Consider the following 17363-nt stretch of genomic DNA (forward strand, 5'->3'; position numbering starts at 1 on the left):
GCCAGTGCATGGCATCTCCAAGATTCACTTTCTGTTTCCCCAGTTCAGGGAGGCTGGAGCTGAGAGATGTTGTGCTGTGTTTGAGAGGCCTGCTCCTTCCTGATATGTTATCCGGCTGCCTCAAGAAACCAGCTGTTGTTGTTAATTCAAGAAAGTTCCCTATCGAGGCTTCCTGTCCCAGGAGGGGACAAACAAACTGCCCACCCCCTGCTCTGGTGCCCATGATAAAGGCAGGGAGGCAGAGACACATTATCTCCGCATTGCAGATCCTCATAGCAGTAGAAGTTGTGGCCCTCCAAGAAAGCTGAATGTTGGGAGATCTAGGACAGATAAAAGCATTTCGTTGTGCAGCACATAATTGAGCTATGGAACTCACTGCCACTGGAGGCAGAGATGGCAACCAACGTAAAATCATGGAATTGCAGAGTTGAAAGGGACCACAAGGGTCACCTAGTCCAGATCTGTGCAATGCAGGAATCTTTTGCCCAACGTGGTGCTCAAGCCGGTGACCCTTAGCTTAAGACGACTGTGCTCCACCCGCCGAGCTGGGGAGAAGACAAGGGAACAAATTCATGGAGCACTAGGCTGTGAATGGTTCTTAACCCCAATGGCTCTGCTCTGCCTCCACAGTTCAGAGGCAGCAGGCTTCTAAATCTCAGATGCTAGAACCTGCCGGGGGGGAGGGAGGGGGAAAGGCTGCTTTTGCTCTCTCGTCCTGCTTGGAGGTTTCCCACAGGCGTCTGGGTGGCCCCTCTTGGGCGCTGGACCAAATGGGACACTTTTTTGTGTCCTTTCCACGGGGTGAGTGGAAGCTCACAGGGAACTTATGATGACACACAAACGTCGCCAGCATCATGCAGGGGATGGAGGAAGGGGAGACGGCCCTTAGGCGGGCGGGGGGGGAGGTGTATTTATTCTGACATCTGCCAAGACCACGTGGAAAACGCAGGACTGGTCAGTAGATTGATAACAGATGAAAATATAAAGTTATAATGTGTAAAGATATTGGATTAAGATTAAAACAAAGAGGGAAAGGATTTGCTGAACTAAATAATGTGAATTGGAATACAGAAAAGGGAGGTGTGAGGGAGTCAGGGAAATAAGTAAAGGAAGTATAAGGTATGAAAAGATGGATTTGTTTTTAAGTGTTTTTTTTTCTTCAATATTTCGCATTTTGAAATTTTTTCCTTGTATTTTTGTATTTTTCTTATTTCGTTTTTCTTTTTTTATTCTTATTTCGTGTGTCATATATTATGTAACCTTTTTTGTTTTGTAAAACCTTAATAAATATATATTTTTTTAAAAAAAGTAGTCAGCGGCCCTGATAGTGGAGCCAGAGAGAGTCCGGTCTGATCTTTGAGGGGTCAATTCCATAGGCATTTGTTTTTCTAGCTCTTAGTATCCCAGGAGAGAAATCAGATGCACCTGCTGCCGAAAAGACCCTCCTTGGGGTAGCATTGTGTATTTGGGGGGGGGGGCTGAGGAACACAGGGATGGTGTCCTGAGAAATGTATAAGGCAGGACAGCCCATGGGGCCCCTTCTGGAAGCTGCCAGACTGCAACTCCCATCCTCTCTGACCCCTGGCCATACTGATGGGTCAGAGGGGAGTTGGAGTCCAGCACTATCAAGAGGACACCCCATTAGGTGCCCCGATATACAGAATCCAGCTTGTAAATAAGGAACGTTAATGCATCCACTCGAAACACATTTAACCGGAGGAAATGAGAATGCAGTTTCACCAATCAATGAAAAACAAGCCAAAATAGGTGACATAAAAGGAAAGGGGAATGGGAAGGGAGGAGGAAAGGAACAAGCTCAGGTACTGTAGCAAGGATATAAGGAATACCTGTTGCCCACTCAAAATATGCTCAAGAATCGACAGACACGGCAGTGGAGAAAAAGAAAGTAAAAATTTATTGCTGAGCAATAAAGAGCCAGTGGAATGTTTTCCAGAGCCTGGGCCCAGAGCCCTGGGGGCTTTGGGTTTATATACCTTGTTCCAAACAGCATTAAATATTACATATTCATATATTGCAGCATAATCAAACCAATGAACAGGGACGAAGCCCTTCCTATGTCCATGTAAATAAGGAACGTTAATGCATCCACACAAAACACATAGAACTGGGCCGAAGCCCCACTCAATGCAAGGAGGTTTATTTCTGTCAAAATGTGGAGATGGAGAGGCTGTATTTGCAGAGGGCATTTGAAGCTGATACCCTGGTTCAATTTCTTTTTCATTTTCTTCCCATCTAAGGTCTCCAGAGCAAGGAACTATCCTGCCTGACGTGGGTGAAGGGGTTCATTTTTCAGTCATCTATTAATCCAATGATGCATGAATTTTAACAGCTGCATGAGGTCTTGTGGGGAGAGGAAGGTTTCCTAGAATTGCAGAGTTGAGGGTCATCTAGTCCCACCCCCTGCAGTGCAGGAAACGTTTGCCCCTCGTGGGGCTCAAACCCACATCCCTGGGGTTAAGAGTCTCGAGCTCTGCCAAATCAGACATCTCAAAAGGAAAAGAAGATTGAAGGTAAGGGAGCCTGTTTGAGGATAAGATTATTTGTTGGGACTATTAAAAGTGTGACTGTCTCTCTAAGAAGGAAGCAGCAGAGGGAATTCTGGGAAAAGGAAGGAAAATGCAAAGCAAGAGCAACCCATTTTTGTTTTGTTATTTTTGCTGATTTTGACTGGAATGAATCCTCTCAAAGGGCCCTTGGAAAACTGCCCAACCTGCTCTTGGCGGGTAAATGGTTTTTACGTCAGTCACTGTGGTCTGGAGAGAAACTCCTGCTGGGCCTGAGAGGCAGATTTAGTCCCCTCAGGAGATACTGAGGTCGGTTTTATTTCCCCTCAGAGAAAAGAAAGGGAGGAGGGTCTCTCCTGAGAATGAGGCTCCTGAGAACGTGTAGAGTTCGGCTCCTGAGTCAGCGTCAGAAAAAGACACACGTCCCCCTTCATAGTCCAGAGTCACCCGGATCCTCCTGGGCTCCCAAAACAGGGACAGAGGAGAGTATTTAGGGGAGGTGCAGGCCATGTACTCCCCTCCCAGATCCCCCACAGACTTTGACACAGCCCAAATCCCCCACGTAGGATTGAAGTTAAAATAGTCCTTTCTCCTCACAGACTTCCTGGCAACCCCCACAAACCACTCTTCCCCACTTTCCACATTGATTTCCCAGAAATGTCTGCCTGCTGTGAACCCCTCATGCCCCAACACACAAAACTCGTGGCTGAATCTCTCAGGATTATCAGGCAGGGCTTGCTCTTCGTCTCCATGTATCACGCTTTTCCCATCCTCGGACAGGATGAGTTGGGGATGGGCTGTGTCTGGATCCAGAGTCACATTTGCTGTTGGGGAGAAGATGAGGGAAAGAGAAGAATATGCAGAGTCAGCTGAGAGACAGAAATGGACATCCTGATAAATAAATAAAAAACACCCCCAAACCCCAGATTCCCTTTCAGATCAAGGGGATTTCTTTGCGTCACATGCTAGACTGAGACTTCTCCTTGCAGACTCTCATCAGAATAAATATCTTCCTTGATGGTTTTTAAATCAATTTCCTTTACTTTCTTATATTCAATGTATATTGTTCCTGCCCTCCTCTCAACCCAGGCATTTTCTAAGAGGAAAAACCACCCAGGAAACCTTTTACTCATCTCTTCTGTGTTATCTAAGGGGAAAGAGGGGAGAATTGGAGGAGGCAGGAGAGGAGAGAAGCTGCTTTCCTCTGACAATCTCTGTGGGAATTGGCCTTTGGGGACCTCTGGGTAGGGCTGGGAGATGAGGACCCCCCTGTTATAATAATAATAATAATAATAATAATAATAATAATAATAATAATAATAATATAATCACATTTGCCTACTGCCCTTCATCTACAGGTCTCAGGGTGGTTCACAGCATAAAACTACAACATAAAAACACATATAGGCCTCCCCTCACTTTCCCGGGGGTCACGTTCTGGGCCCTCGTGCCCACAAATCAAAACTGTGTTAAGTGGGGAGCCTGTTTATTCCTGCTCTCCATCTCTCTCACCCACTTGGTCTCTCCTTTCCTTCCTCCCCGCCATCTTGGAAGTTTAGGCCTTGCCGCCAGGGAAGAGGAGGCAGATGGCAGGGCAATTGTACAAAGGACTGCTTATTCCATGCTTCTCTTTTGGATTTAATATATACCATAAGACTAGTTCCCTGGGGGAAGAGGGGGATAACTCAAAAGGTTACCAGACAGTCATGATAGGCAAGTGTAGGGCTGCCCTATTTTGAAGAGCAAGAAAGAGGACACATTGGCCAACTTCTACTTTTAACTACAGATTGCTATGACGACTCTCATTTTAAATACACCTACTCTATGTAGGCTATACAAGCTGTGATATATTGCTAGTAAAGGTAAAGGGTAAAGGGACCCCTGACCGTTAGGTCCAGTCGTGGCCGACTCTGGGGTTGCGACGCTCATCTCGCTTTATTGGCCGAGGGAGCCGGCGTACAGCTTCCGGGTCATGTGGCCAGCATGACTAAGCCGCTTCTGGCGAACCAGAGCAGCGCACGGAAACGCCGTTTACCTTCCCGCTGGAGCAGTACCTATTTATCTACTTGCACTTTGATGTGCTTTCTAACTGCTAAGTTGGCAGCAGCTGGGACCGAGCAACGGGAGCTCACCCCGTAGTGGGGATTCAAACTGCCAACCTTCTGATCGGCAAGCCCTAGGCTCTGTGGTTTAGACCACAGCGCCACCTGTGTCCCATATTGCTAGTAGCAATGTTCTTAAGTTTCAACAAAAAAAGAAAAAGAATACCTATTGCTCCCTCGCTTGCCACATGAAAGTATTTGGGCTCATGTTCACATCTTGGTGAACATAAGTGTGCACAGAACAATTTATTAAACTGTTTAACATCTGCATATGGACTCCCCTGAAGGGCAGGGGGATATTTTTTTTTTAATCTTATAAATTTTTATTCATATTTGCACATATATACAGAAAAAACATAAACAAAAAATCCACCACATACCTTATACAAATTATATCCACTTCACAAATCATAGATAAAATACATAACTGAGTTAATCTCAACTGAGCCTTGGACTTCCCTCCACCTCTTAGGTAAGTATCGAATAAATTATATAATCACGTACTTTTTAACTCTTTTACATAAGCCTTTCCCGCTGTTAGAGTTATTTCAACCCCGCCAGTGTCACCTGAGATTTAGATTCCATATACATTAAATATTTCTTCCAATTATCATGAAATTTCTGTTCGTCTTGGTCCCTTAATCTTCCTGATATTCTATCAAGCTCCGCATAATTTATCATTTTAACCTGCCAGTCATTTATACTGGGTATTATGAAGGGCAGGGGGATATTAACTCTTGCCCTCCCAAACTCCTCCAAGATCTTGTAACTGAGCCAGCGTCCTTTTAGTTCAGCCACAAGAGAAGGGATTTTGCTAGCTTAAGATGCTGCTCTGTCACGATTCTCTGCTGCAGATAAGTTTAGCCAGGTGCCTTAGATCTGAGTCTAACACACTAGAAAACATTTCATGGGTTACTGTAAACCAAAAGAAAAAGAAAAAGAAAGAAAGAATATTGGGATATTCTGCCAAATTTTAAACATGTGCCCAGCAGAAATTTTATTCCTGAAAAAAGAAGACGTATCTGGGGAAAAGAGGACATGTGGCAACTAGGCCTGAAAAAGGTGGCATGGAAAATCAACCCAACTCTCTCTAGGCAGAAATAAAACTCTTCCTTGCTCAGTCTCTCCCCCTTCTGCACCTTCAAGTCCACCCTCTCTGCCTTTGTGGTACAAACAGCAGGGCTAGAGTCAAGCTGTGGATGGTTCTCAACAGGGCAGAAGAGACTCTTGACCCCCCCATGAAACTCTAGTCCCCACCCCTCCTGTGAATTGGGGTCTCCATGTGAAATTTATCTCTCTGGAGATTTCTGAATGACTGAACATCTGAGGAACCAAAAGGACAAGCTTCATGGGCTACACTGCAATAGCTCAAAGAAAATCTTTTTTACAAAACATCACCATAACATAGCATCTCTTGATTCCTTATATCTTTTTTTTTTTATAAAATAATATTTATTACTTTTAAACCTTACAAAAAGGAGAAAAGAAAAGAAATAGAAAAGCAAAAGAAAAGCAAAAGAAAAAACAATACAGTACAATATATAAGCAATACACAACACAACATTAACATTAGCACGTGAAACAAAACGAAAGCAAAAACAGTTCAAAAAACATACATCATACCATCTCAATATCCTCTCTTTCATTCCCTTGTTTCATCGAACCTCCTCTCACCTCCCTTTTTGTATTCCATTTCTATTAATTATTTCAGCAACTCCTTTCCATCGTTCTCTATTTTCTGTCATGTGATTATCTTAACATATTTTAACCTTGTTTTCCATTAATACTATGATACTTATTTATACTTAATTCCTTCCTTAAAGCCATATAATTCCCTTCCAACATTTTTCTAACACTCATTAATTTTACATTATTTCCATATATAAATTTTAAACTTTTTCCAATATTCTTCCACCGTCTCTTCTCCCTGGTTTCGGATTCTGCCAGTCATTTCCATCAATTCCTTTTTTTTAAATAGTATTTATTAAGATTTAAAAGATTACAAAGAGAAAAAATAGAAAACAGCATATTAAACAGAAAAACAGAACATCATATCACAATATATATATATATATATATATATATATATATATATATATATATGCTTTCGTAGATTTTCACGGGTACAGGCATGCAGGCTTTGGTGTCCTCGGGTGTCTTCCCGTGTAAAAGTTGGGGTGTCTAGGCGACGTTTCGACGAGGTCTCACTCGTCATCTTCAGGCTGGTGCTTTCGGCTTCTTGTTACTGGAACAGAGCAGGATCTCAGTGTTTGAGTTCCTATAAATACTGTTGAGGGGGTGTGGTGTATAGCCTCCAATGTTCTGGGCAGAGAGGAAGTTCCCAGGCTAGTGTGCCTTTTCTTCTTTTGTTCCTTAATTACTTGAGGGATATCTTGAGTGATTTCTTGAGTGATATCCTGAGTACCACTTAGGTGGGTCATTAGGTGTGGATTAGTTGCTAAAGTCTTTGTGTCTTGACCTCTTGAACTTTGTGAAGAGTTTTTCTGAGAAGATGGCTGTACTGCACTTAGTTGTGCTCTGGCTTGGCTTCACAACATGAACAAGCGTGACGACACATCCCGCTTGCCAGACATCTGGAAATTAGCCCTCCCCACAAAAACTGACACCAGATCCAGAGGCACACAGAACGCCATCACCAATCAACCACACCAGACCCAAACCCAGACCCTCTCCACAGATAAATTACAGACACCATCCAGTAGCCAAACCATGGTGGCACCTCCGGATGCTGCACCCCCCTGCAATCCCTACACAGATCTGGCTGACACAGGCCACAAAACCACAGCTCGCCCCTATACACGAAGCCAAGCCAGAGCACAACTAAGTGCAGTACAGCCATCTTCTCAGAAAAACTCTTCACAAAGTTCAAGAGGTCAAGACACAAAGACTTTAGCAACTAATCCACACCTAATGACCCACCTAAGTGGTACTCAGGATATCACTCAAGAAATCACTCAAGATATCCCTCAAGTAATTAAGGAACAAAAGAAGAAAAGGCACACTAGCCTGGGAACTTCCTCTCTGCCCAGAACATTGGAGGCTATACACCACACCCCCTCAACAGTATTTATAGGAACTCAAACACTGAGATCCTGCTCTGTTCCAGTAACAAGAAGCCGAAAGCACCAGCCTGAAGATGACGAGTGAGACCTCGTCGAAACGTCGCCTAGACACCCCAACTTTTACACGGGAAGACACCCGAGGACACCAAAGCCTGCATATATATATATATACACACACACACACACACACACACACAATAAATCTTCCATAATTTATCTTTCATTTGCTTGTTTCCTTAACCTCCTCACACCTCCCTTTTTTTGTATTCTAGTTCAGTTAGCTATTTCAGCAAGTCCTTTCCATCTTTTCCTATTTTTGTCCTCTATTTTATCTTAATATATTGTAACTTTACTTTCCCTCCTTTCCCCATTTAACAATCTATTTTTTCTTAATCCTTTATAGCATTTCTGCTAAAACCACATTACTTCATTCCAACATCCTTCTAACATTCCTTAATTTTACAATGTTTCTGTAAATAAACTTTAAATTTCTTCCAATCTTCTTCCACCGACTCCTCTCCCTGGTCTCGGATTCTGCCAGTCATTTCCGCCAGTTCCATGTAGTCCATCACCTTCATCTGCCATTCTTCCCGGGTGGGTAGATCTTGTGTCTTCCAATACTTCACGATGAGTATTCTTGCTGCTGTTGTAGCATACATAAAGAAAGTTCTGCCCTTTTTTTGCACCAATTGGCCGACCATGCCCAGGAGAAAGGCCTCTGGTTTCTTCAGTATTTCCGTCAATTCCATATAGCCCATCAACCTGGTGATCTTCTGTCCGAGGCTCTTAACTCTTTTCCAAGTCCCTTCTGCAAGTCTTCTTCATATTTATACATGCACTTTACTTTGTCTTCTCCTGATCTTGTTCTAATTTTCCTTCCTTTGATTCTGAAAAGTAGATTTCGGGGAAATTCCCATCTAGTAATGTTTTTATTCCTTCTCGACAAGTCAGCCAAATCTCCATAGTTAAAACTGAAATTCAAAAGATATTTCCAGTCGTGTTTCAAAGTTCCTCCGAGTCTGGCGGTCCCCACAACTCCAGTCTCCTCCTGACCCAAATCCAGGTCCCAAAAGTCAATAAATCCCTGCATGAAGGGATCTATCCAACTTTCCTTCTCCAGTCCAAGCGGGGCTCCAATCCTCAAAGTCTGACTTTCTCTGAATTCAGTCTTAAAAGGCATTAACTTATAATCATCAAATTGCATCTGTAAGGCTGGGGCTCTCTCCCTCTCCACTTGTGCAACTTTAGGTTCCACAACCACAACTTTCTCCCCCGCCTTCTCCTCAATTTGCCATGTCAAAATAGATCCCTGTATCAATTCCTGGATAATTTATGTGTTAATATTCACTTTTTGTCCCAAATTAGTCACTTTTTGTTCCAAGTTATCAATTTTTATAGTCCTCGCATCCGTCTTCTTATGGAGCTGTTCCAGTGAATCATTAATCTTACAAAATGCAACCACTAAGGCTTCTTCTGTCAACATTCTTAACGGTCCAAGGTCAATCCCAGATTCTCACAGTTTTATCTTGCAGGTGGAAATTCCCCAGCTCAGCTCATGTAACAATTTCAAAGGCTTCCTCTAGGGGGAAACAATTTCTATTTGTATCAATCCTTTTAAGCACAGTTCAAACAATAAAGTTAGTTTCAATTTTCAATTACTTTTACTCCTTTTTAAACGCAGAAGGAGACAATGGAAACAATGTATTTCTCTTCTTTGACTTACTGTCAGCAAACAATCTATTCACAGTCAATGAGCATATCCAAGACTTCAGTCTTACTAGCAGCCCGTTTCCAGGTTCAGAGCGGTGGTGATTTGACTTTCTTCACTCTCTCCTGCAGGCTTTACGCGATCTAAAATTTCCCCCCTCTTCTCCTGCTTCCAAGGGGGGCTTGATGGTTTAGCCGATGGAAGTTTAATCCTTTATGAAAGACTTTCCAAGACTTTAGTTTGCAGTCTCTTTGCTTCAGTCTATTTACAAAAGGGGAAGGCGGACTTCCTGTTTGAAACCTCCCCGTTTCGGTGCCAAATTAAGACGTTTAAAAATCCAATTTTCCGTTCTACTCACGGGTAGTTGTTTTAAGATCAAATTGTCCAGAGGAAAAAGTCAGCGCTCTCCGGCAACAGCAATGCGGCTTCACTCCATGAAAGAAGCAGTCAATTCGAAGCACCGCGCCACTCACCCCACGTCGCTCCGGATCCCCGAAACCAGGTTTCCCCGTGAGTAGGGGAGGCGCAAAAGGTGCCAGCCGAATCCCACGTTCACAGGCTTCTCCCACCTGTGATTTTTGATGGGTCCCCGCCTTCGCCGTGGCGGCCAGACCCTAATTTCCATGAAGCAAATTCCTCCCGATCAGAGGAGTTCAGCCATTATCGGAGGCGCTAACCCGGAAGTTCCTCTTGTTTCCTTATATCAAGCAAAAGATGAAGTCATAGAACAAAGAATTGCAAAGATAACAACTGTAGGCCTAAGGAATTAAAACAACTAACGTGTTTAGCTGTGATTCCTGCATTGCAGGGAGCTGGACTAAATAATCTACTATTCCATGATTCCATGGGAATATCAGAAATGGTAAACCATTCTAGAAAATGGCAGAATAAATCATTCAAAATCCACGAATGAAATGGGGCTCTGTACTGGAGGGCTGGAGGAAGGTTTAACATCTGCCCCAAGTGAACTGGTGGGAAGAAGATGTTGAAAATGGAATTTCCAAGCATGTTGACAAACCAGATTGCAGAGGAAGAAGCTGCAGAGCTTTGCCATGTAATTCCAAGGGTCTCGTGCAATGGGGAGTCCTCCCTCATGGAATGGGGCTGATCTCATAAGAACAGTGGGAACTCTGAGGAGATAGGGATGGCTGAAGCAAGAGAAATGGCTGATGAGGTTGAAACTGAGGAAAGGGCGGCTCAGGCCTTGCTCTGCTGCTGGGAGACCAGCCAGCCTGGATTGAAGGTGGAGGAGGGACTGGGTGCTGGCAGGTGCCCCTTTTAACACACTTCACGAGGGGGAAATCCAAGCAAATCTAGAGAAGCCCCAAAAGAACCTCTCCAGATTGTGTGGAAGGAAAACAAAATGTAAGAGAGATTCCTTATACATGAGAACCTGACAAGATGGGCATTGGACTGACCCTGCAGGATTCTCCTTAAGGGCTTTTGTAAGATATTGTAAGGCTCTAAGAAGCAGTATATAGATTTTATGAAAGAAAGCAAAATCTGTAAAATCAAGGGTGAAACCAGGATACTAGTCTATAGGCAGGAATGGAACTCAGACTGGTATGCAGGTTCTTTGCAGGGACAAGCTCTGCCCCCAGTCCAAGCCTTCAAACCCAGAACAGACGGTTCAACACCCATGAAATATCAGTCCCAATCCCTCCTGTCAAATTGTTCCTCCCCTAGAACGATTTGAACAATGCAGAAACTTACCTTTCTGAATCTGCTTTCTGTATAACACAGCATCTGAGAAAGCAAAAAGATATAAAGCGTAAGGGCAACACTCTTCCAGCTGAAATAAATCTCCATACAAAAGTAACACTTCATAATGTAGCATCCTTGAATTGACTCCATTCAGAGCAGGAAAACCTCCAGAAGGACAACCCCAGATTGTGTAGACAGGTAACCAAAAGGAAAAGGAGGTTCCATATAATTGAAAACGTCACAATATACATGGGCCATTCTGGGGGACAGGAAATGAAGGCTGGAGCACCAAGAAGGAAGGTATCCTGGGGTTACTCAATTCCATGCCATAAGAGCCTGGCATGTTCAGTTCTGAAGAAGTAACAGAATTCCCAGTGTGAAATCCTAGCAGCCATTATTCATTACCTTTAAATTGTTTCATTGCATCCTCCACAAGGAGATTTAGATCACAGGATTCCAAGATCCTGTTCCTCAGCTCTGGAGGGAAAGGCAGTGGCTTCGCTGGACTCTCTCTTTTCTCATACCTGGTGAGAAGAAAAACAATGTCAGCCCATTCAAACTCATGATTTCTGTTAAAGGAAAAGAAAGGAGTGGAGAGGAAGTCAGCTGGAAGAAGCCTAGAGGGACAGGCAGGCGCTGAGTGGGGAGTTTCTTCCTCACTACGGACTCCTCAGCCAGACCCCCAAGGGCCAAAACAGCAACCCCAGGCCTCTGGGTCTCCCCACTGATGTCAATTCAAAGAAGAAGCAGAATCATATGGTATCAAGGGGCAGGAATTGTCTGAGGGTGATGAGAGTGCAGCACACATTTCCTTTCTCTAGATGTCCCCAGAGAAGGGGTGAGGAAGAAAAGAGATTCACAACCAAATCATATTATTCATCAAAAGGACATTCTGGCCAATACAAAACAAATTATACACATGGCAAAAGTAAAACCAAACCTCACAAAGGAAATGGCGCTAATTCACTGGGGAGAATTGGGGGGCTACAAGTTCAGAAGAGGGGGCCCTGCTTTTACCTGTGAGGTGCCGCAGGGAGTGAGTCCTACAGTCTCCCCCCTGCAGCCCCTGGAGGGCCATGTCTGAGGTTTTTGCATCTCAGCTTCAAAGAGTGATGCTAATGGAAATGAGCCAGATCCACTTACCTCTGCAAGGTCCTCCTCACATCCTAGAGGGAAAAAGAGAAGGGAATTCACTGCACACCACAGGCCACACTAGGAAGACCCCCTCAGACCCTGGCCCTGGGATGTCAGTCTGCCTGGCACATGCCAAGGTTTTGGGTAGGAATGGCGGAATCGGCCAGTTTTGGTTTCTCATAGCTTTTATTTTCCCAGTCTGAAATTGTGAATTTTTCCAATATCAAGTTCTCCACATTTCCACATCAGTTTGCAATTCTTGTTTAAAATCCTTTTGAAAATCCACCAGCATTTAAGGGAATCTCACATTTATGGAGATTTCAACCCATCTCATGTCTTAGATTATAATTTATTAAATCCAGTTTGCATTGTGCAATTCAGACGGAAGTAAGACTACAGGATAATCCTACCAGGGCACTGTCCTAAACTGTCTTCCTTAGAAGTCCCCAAATTTCAAATTCTACTTTTCAATTGGAAATTTAAAAAAGCACCTGCAGCATAAAATGCCTCCAAAGGGGTAATAAAACAGTTCAGTGTTTCTTTGGGCTCATCCACACTTCTGCTTTTCCTGTGCCCAGAAAACACGGGTCCAAGTGGTTTTGTCTTTGCCCTGCCGCTTTCCCTCAGGAAAAACCTGCTCCTTAGTGCAACATCAAAGCAAACATCAATCCAGAGAAAACCTGGCTGAGGTTTGCTCTCATTCAGCAGTAAAAAGAGGGTTTTCCTGGAGGAAAGGGGTGGGACAAGCAGCAGTCTGGATGAGTCCCTCTGTCTTGCTCTTTGGTCACTGTGACTGAGCACCATTTTGGGCTGATCTGGATCCATTGTGAAGGGGATCAACCAGAGGTTGTGGAGGAAACAGGAAGAGAAGCTTGGCCAAGAGACTGGCTCATGTCAGAAGGAGACCTGAATCCTTGGTGAAGCCCCTCAAAGGGCAGGAAGGCAGCATTGTCAAGATGGAAGAGCAGAAAACCACCTCCTGTTCCATCAAGAACACAGAAGAAACTCTAGTCTGCATTCAGGTGAGTTAAGCTTCCCAGGTCTCTTGGGTCTTCCTGTCCATTACAAACCTGACTAGAGGCTCCATCAACTCAACACCTGCGCTCCTTGCATACATGAAAGGGGCACATAAAGGATTGGAGGCAGCCTTTTCCTGGAGCCTTGGGCTGTTCCTGCCACCATCTTACCTGCAGGAGTTCACTCGCTGGCTGCTGACTCTTCTCCTCCATCTCCTGGATGATCCTCTCAAGAGAGGAGAGTCTGGCCAGCTGCTCATCCCTTCTCCCTGCAAGCTCCTTCTCCACCTCTTCCACGTGAGTCAGCAGACATTTTTCTTGTTCTTCCAGGAACTGGCGCAGTTCTCTGAACTTCTCCACAGTCTTCAGCCTCTCTGTTTCTGTTAATTTCTGCAAGAAAAGAGGAGGTCTGAGTGTGGAAGGTGTTCAGCCTTCAAAACATCAGGAAGAGCATGATGGGAATTTCACAGGGAGGACACTTCTGATTTTTCAGAGACATGAAACCTCCAGTGGCTAAAGAAGTAAACCTTTATTTTGAGGGGAAGCCCTCTGAATAGCTGTTTCTGTTGACTTCTACTTCCCAGAGAGCTACAGCCTAAAGCAAGGAGCTTTTTTTCTAACCATGGATATTCCCTGCATGTTTTGGGGCATGGTATAACCAGAGTTCAAAGTTGTTCAGAGAACATTAATGGACATAAAACACCCCTCAGTTTAGACTGGGGCCATTTAGGTGTAGGAAGGCAGCAGAAACAGGAGGAGGAGGACAAAGTGCAGAGTTCATCCCCATTGCTCCCCTGTTTTCTTTAAAGGTTCAAAATGGCCCGAGTTTCCTAAAAATGAACAAGAGCAACATTTAGAAAGATAATTCTGTAGTAATATTTATGGTAAATCAGGATCTGGATTGAATTGCTTCCACTCTCTCAGCTCACAAGTCCTCAGGCGTCTCCTTGACTGCTATTCACAAAATAAAGGACAAGGGGAAATAAATTCTATTTAGTGGCACTCAAAGGTAAACTTACCTAATTTGCTATTGCTGAAAAAATATGGAGACCAAAACAGAGCAATCCTTTGAAATTCACACCTCTGAATTTTTCAAGGTTGACGAAGCCAGGTAATGTTCACAAAATATGTATGTATGAGGGTAAAGTACAGATCAGAATATTTATACAAGGAGGTAGCTACCCTAACATCTTATTATTTTCAGAATAATAGATTAATAAACAGACTGATATGGAGAAATGAGAAATGGGGAGAAGCTGAAATGGGCAGATTTCCCCATCCCTTCTGAGTCCTGACTCGATTCTTCAAGTGCTTGTTCCCTCCCTAGTAATAAGAGTGGCACTTACAATGAGGTCTTTGCATTCCTTGTCCAGGGCTGCTAGATAGGCAAGAATTTCCTCTCTCTCTTTCCTCAGAATCTCCAGGCGGCGACAGATCTCTTCCTGAAGAGAAAAGGGTAAACTCAGGTTTGATTGAGACACACAGAGAGGAGGTGTATAGTATGCTGGCTTCTTGCGCCCAGTGGCCTTGCTACAATAGCAAAGTAGTTTACTGGGGGAAATAAAAGTCCAGAGGTTTTCATCCTTTTTGTTTCCAGGACTCCCTGGACCAGCTACCTTTTTTCTGTGCCAGCCCTGTGGGGCTCAGGGACCCACTTAGGTCACCCCTTGCTTACAGACTTCTACCTAGTATTTGCAGATGCTACTCAGGGATATCAAGGGAGATCCCTTTGTCCCCCTGGCAGAGAGAAAGACTTCAATGTCGATACACCTTTCAACCAATGTCAGCGACTGGGCTCAATAACCGGTTCTGCCCCGACTGGGCTAGGCAACTGGAGCACTTTCAGAGACCCTCCAATTCTGGAAAGCTGGTCTCAGTGCACTGGACCCACAACTCTGAATTGTGAGCACCAGCTAGCTGTGAAGCAAAATCCTTTTATTTCTAACAGCTACTACAAACTAAAGAACTACTGGCTTGTAGGAGTGTTACAGCACCCTTCGGCCATCTAGTCACTACATAGGTCAGTCAGGAGCGGAAGAGTAGAAGAGCAGTTTCTGCCCCCTCTTTTCTCAAAACATCAGATCAGGAGATTCTTGCAATCGGATGGGGTGCAAATATCAACATTCAACTCCCTCCTCCCAGTCATCCCAGGAGCCCTCAGGCTTCCCCTGGGCTGCTTTTTACATAATAAACAACCACCAATTCATGCCATGCCTACTTTGGACCTGAGAATTAAAAAGAAAATTTCCCAAGAAGAATCCACAGCCATTTCTCCCCCTCAAGATCCAGGGATCTCCTACCTTGTATTCCTCCGAAGCCTCCTCCAGAGGAATCACCTTGTGATTTTCATGTTCCTTTGACTTGTCGCACACCAGGCAGATGGGGGCTTCATGGACTTTGCAGAAGAGCTTCAGGGGCTCCTGGTGATCCTCGCAGACTCCTCCTTTCCCTCCTTCCTCCTTTCCCTCTTGAAGGCTGAGATTCTGGGCTATTTCTACCACGTTAGCCAGTTGCCTGTTGCGGATGAGGCTCCTTCTCTGGACTCTTTTTCTGCACTGAGGGCAGGAAGCCTCTGCCTCCGATTCCCCCCAGAAAAGGATCAGGCAGGATCGGCAGAAGTTGTGCCCACACTCTACGATGATCACTGGATCCTTGAAGTAATCCAGGCAGATGGAGCAAGTGGCTTCCTTGCAAAGATTCTGGACGGGACGTCCAGAAGCAGCCATGGCTCCCTCAAGTGAGTTAAGTTTCACTTTCTCTGTTTTCAGCCACTGGGCGTTTCCTTTCCTGGAAATGACTCAAACTCAGTGACCATGTGATCTTAATTTTTATTTTTTTTTAAAGTCTCCAGGTCTTTGCAGTTGCTGAATATTTTTCAAGTAGCAGCGAATGCTGCTTCCCCATTTTGATAGCTTCCCATGCTTTTCATTACACACCCACACAAACCTAGTAAGTTGTGGTATTCATACCGTAACATTTTCATTCATAGGCTTCCTTGTCATTTTTGAAGTGGAGAAAATCTGCTGCTGCCCTAAATGGATAGCAAACGGGACTTGATTCCGTGAAGAAAAGTCCGAAAAGTCTTTTTGCTAATTTTAACTTAATTCGTTTTTAGCATGCTGGCAAAGAATTTCAGTTTGAAACAGACGCTTTCAGCATTCCCAACCTGGTGCCCTCGGCTTGCTTACAACTACAACTCCCATCCAGTGTTGGCGCATATGCCCAGGGTGGGCGCACTCCCGAGGGGGTTGGGGTGTGGAGGGTGCCCTCCCATGCGTGGGATGGCTGTTCGCACCCACCAACCCCACTTCCTTCCTCTCCCCTTCCCGCTCACCTGCCTCCTTCCCATCCTCTCTCCTGCCTGCCTCCTCCAGTCGGAAGCGCGGGGCAGGCAATGGCGCTTTGCTCACCCGCGACTCCCACGCCTACCGCCAGCCGTCGGGTCGGGGGAAGGGGGAGTTGCTGTGCTGCTTTACCAGTGGCGAAGAAGCTCTCCCCCTTCCCCCGATGGCTCATGGTAGTAGTGGGAGTCCGAGTTGCGGGCAGGCGGCACACTGAATGTCACCCCCCTCAGGGATGACACCCGCGGCTGTGCACCCCCCCCGCTCCCACCTTCCTCCGCCAGTTCTCCCGACATCCCTGGCCGGTACATCTGCAGGTATGGTTGGCAAGGCCCCCTGCCTGAAGACCCTGCAGAGCAGCTGCCAGTCAGTGGAGGCAATATTGACTTCGATGGACCATTGGGCTGGCCTGGCAGAAGGCACCATCTGTGGTACGGCAGGCAAGTTATGGAGCTCCTTCCCTAGATAGGAATGCCTGGTGCGATCTTGGCTATTGTTATTCATCCATATTACTACACAGTGTGAAGTCTTCTTATATTCCTGATAAAGTGTGGTCCCTTGCAATGGCTGAAAAACATGGAGGAAGAGAGGATTAGATAAAAATCCTGGAGGATAAGACTTTGGATGGTTATATGCTCTGCCTCCGTGGTTTGAAGCAGTTATGCTCCTCAATAGGGGTTGCTGGAGACTCTAGAAGGGGAGGGGATCTTGTTCCCAGGTCCTGCTTAGGCGTTTCCCAGACACATAATG

General features: G+C 45.0%; 1 protein-coding gene across 1 annotated transcript; it reads right to left on the reverse strand.

Annotated features, from left to right (window-relative positions):
• Positions 1-1892: 1892 nt before the first annotated feature.
• LOC309365062 (zinc finger protein RFP-like) lies at positions 1893-16026 on the reverse strand. The gene is made up of 7 exons (XM_081903194.1): positions 15573-16026; positions 14619-14714; positions 13444-13662; positions 12266-12288; positions 11528-11646; positions 11132-11164; positions 1893-3349 (listed from the first exon to the last, which is right to left on the reverse strand). The coding sequence occupies exons 1-7, from the start codon at positions 15996-15998 to the stop codon at positions 2820-2822; spliced, it is 1446 nt and encodes a 481-aa protein (XP_081759320.1). The 5' UTR covers positions 15999-16026; the 3' UTR covers positions 1893-2819.
• Positions 16027-17363: the final 1337 nt, after the last annotated feature.

This window comes from Podarcis melisellensis (assembly GCF_964234715.1).
Source record: "Podarcis melisellensis genome assembly, chromosome: 2".
NCBI classification, from domain to species: domain Eukaryota; kingdom Metazoa; phylum Chordata; class Lepidosauria; order Squamata; family Lacertidae; genus Podarcis; species Podarcis melisellensis.

Excerpts from the sequence above, each read along its gene's own strand:
- LOC309365062 (XM_081903194.1), bottom strand. The coding sequence starts at position 15,998 with ATGGCTGCTTCTGGACGTCCCGTCCAGAATCTTTGCAAGGAAGCCACT. Across the intron at positions 14,715-15,572 it reads AGGCTTCGGAGGAATACAAG|GAAGAGATCTGTCGCCGCCT; the intron begins GTAGGAGATCCC and ends TTTTCTCTTCAG. Across the intron at positions 3,350-11,131 it reads CAGAAAGCAGATTCAGAAAG|CAAATGTGACTCTGGATCCA; the intron begins GTAAGTTTCTGC and ends TCTCCCCAACAG.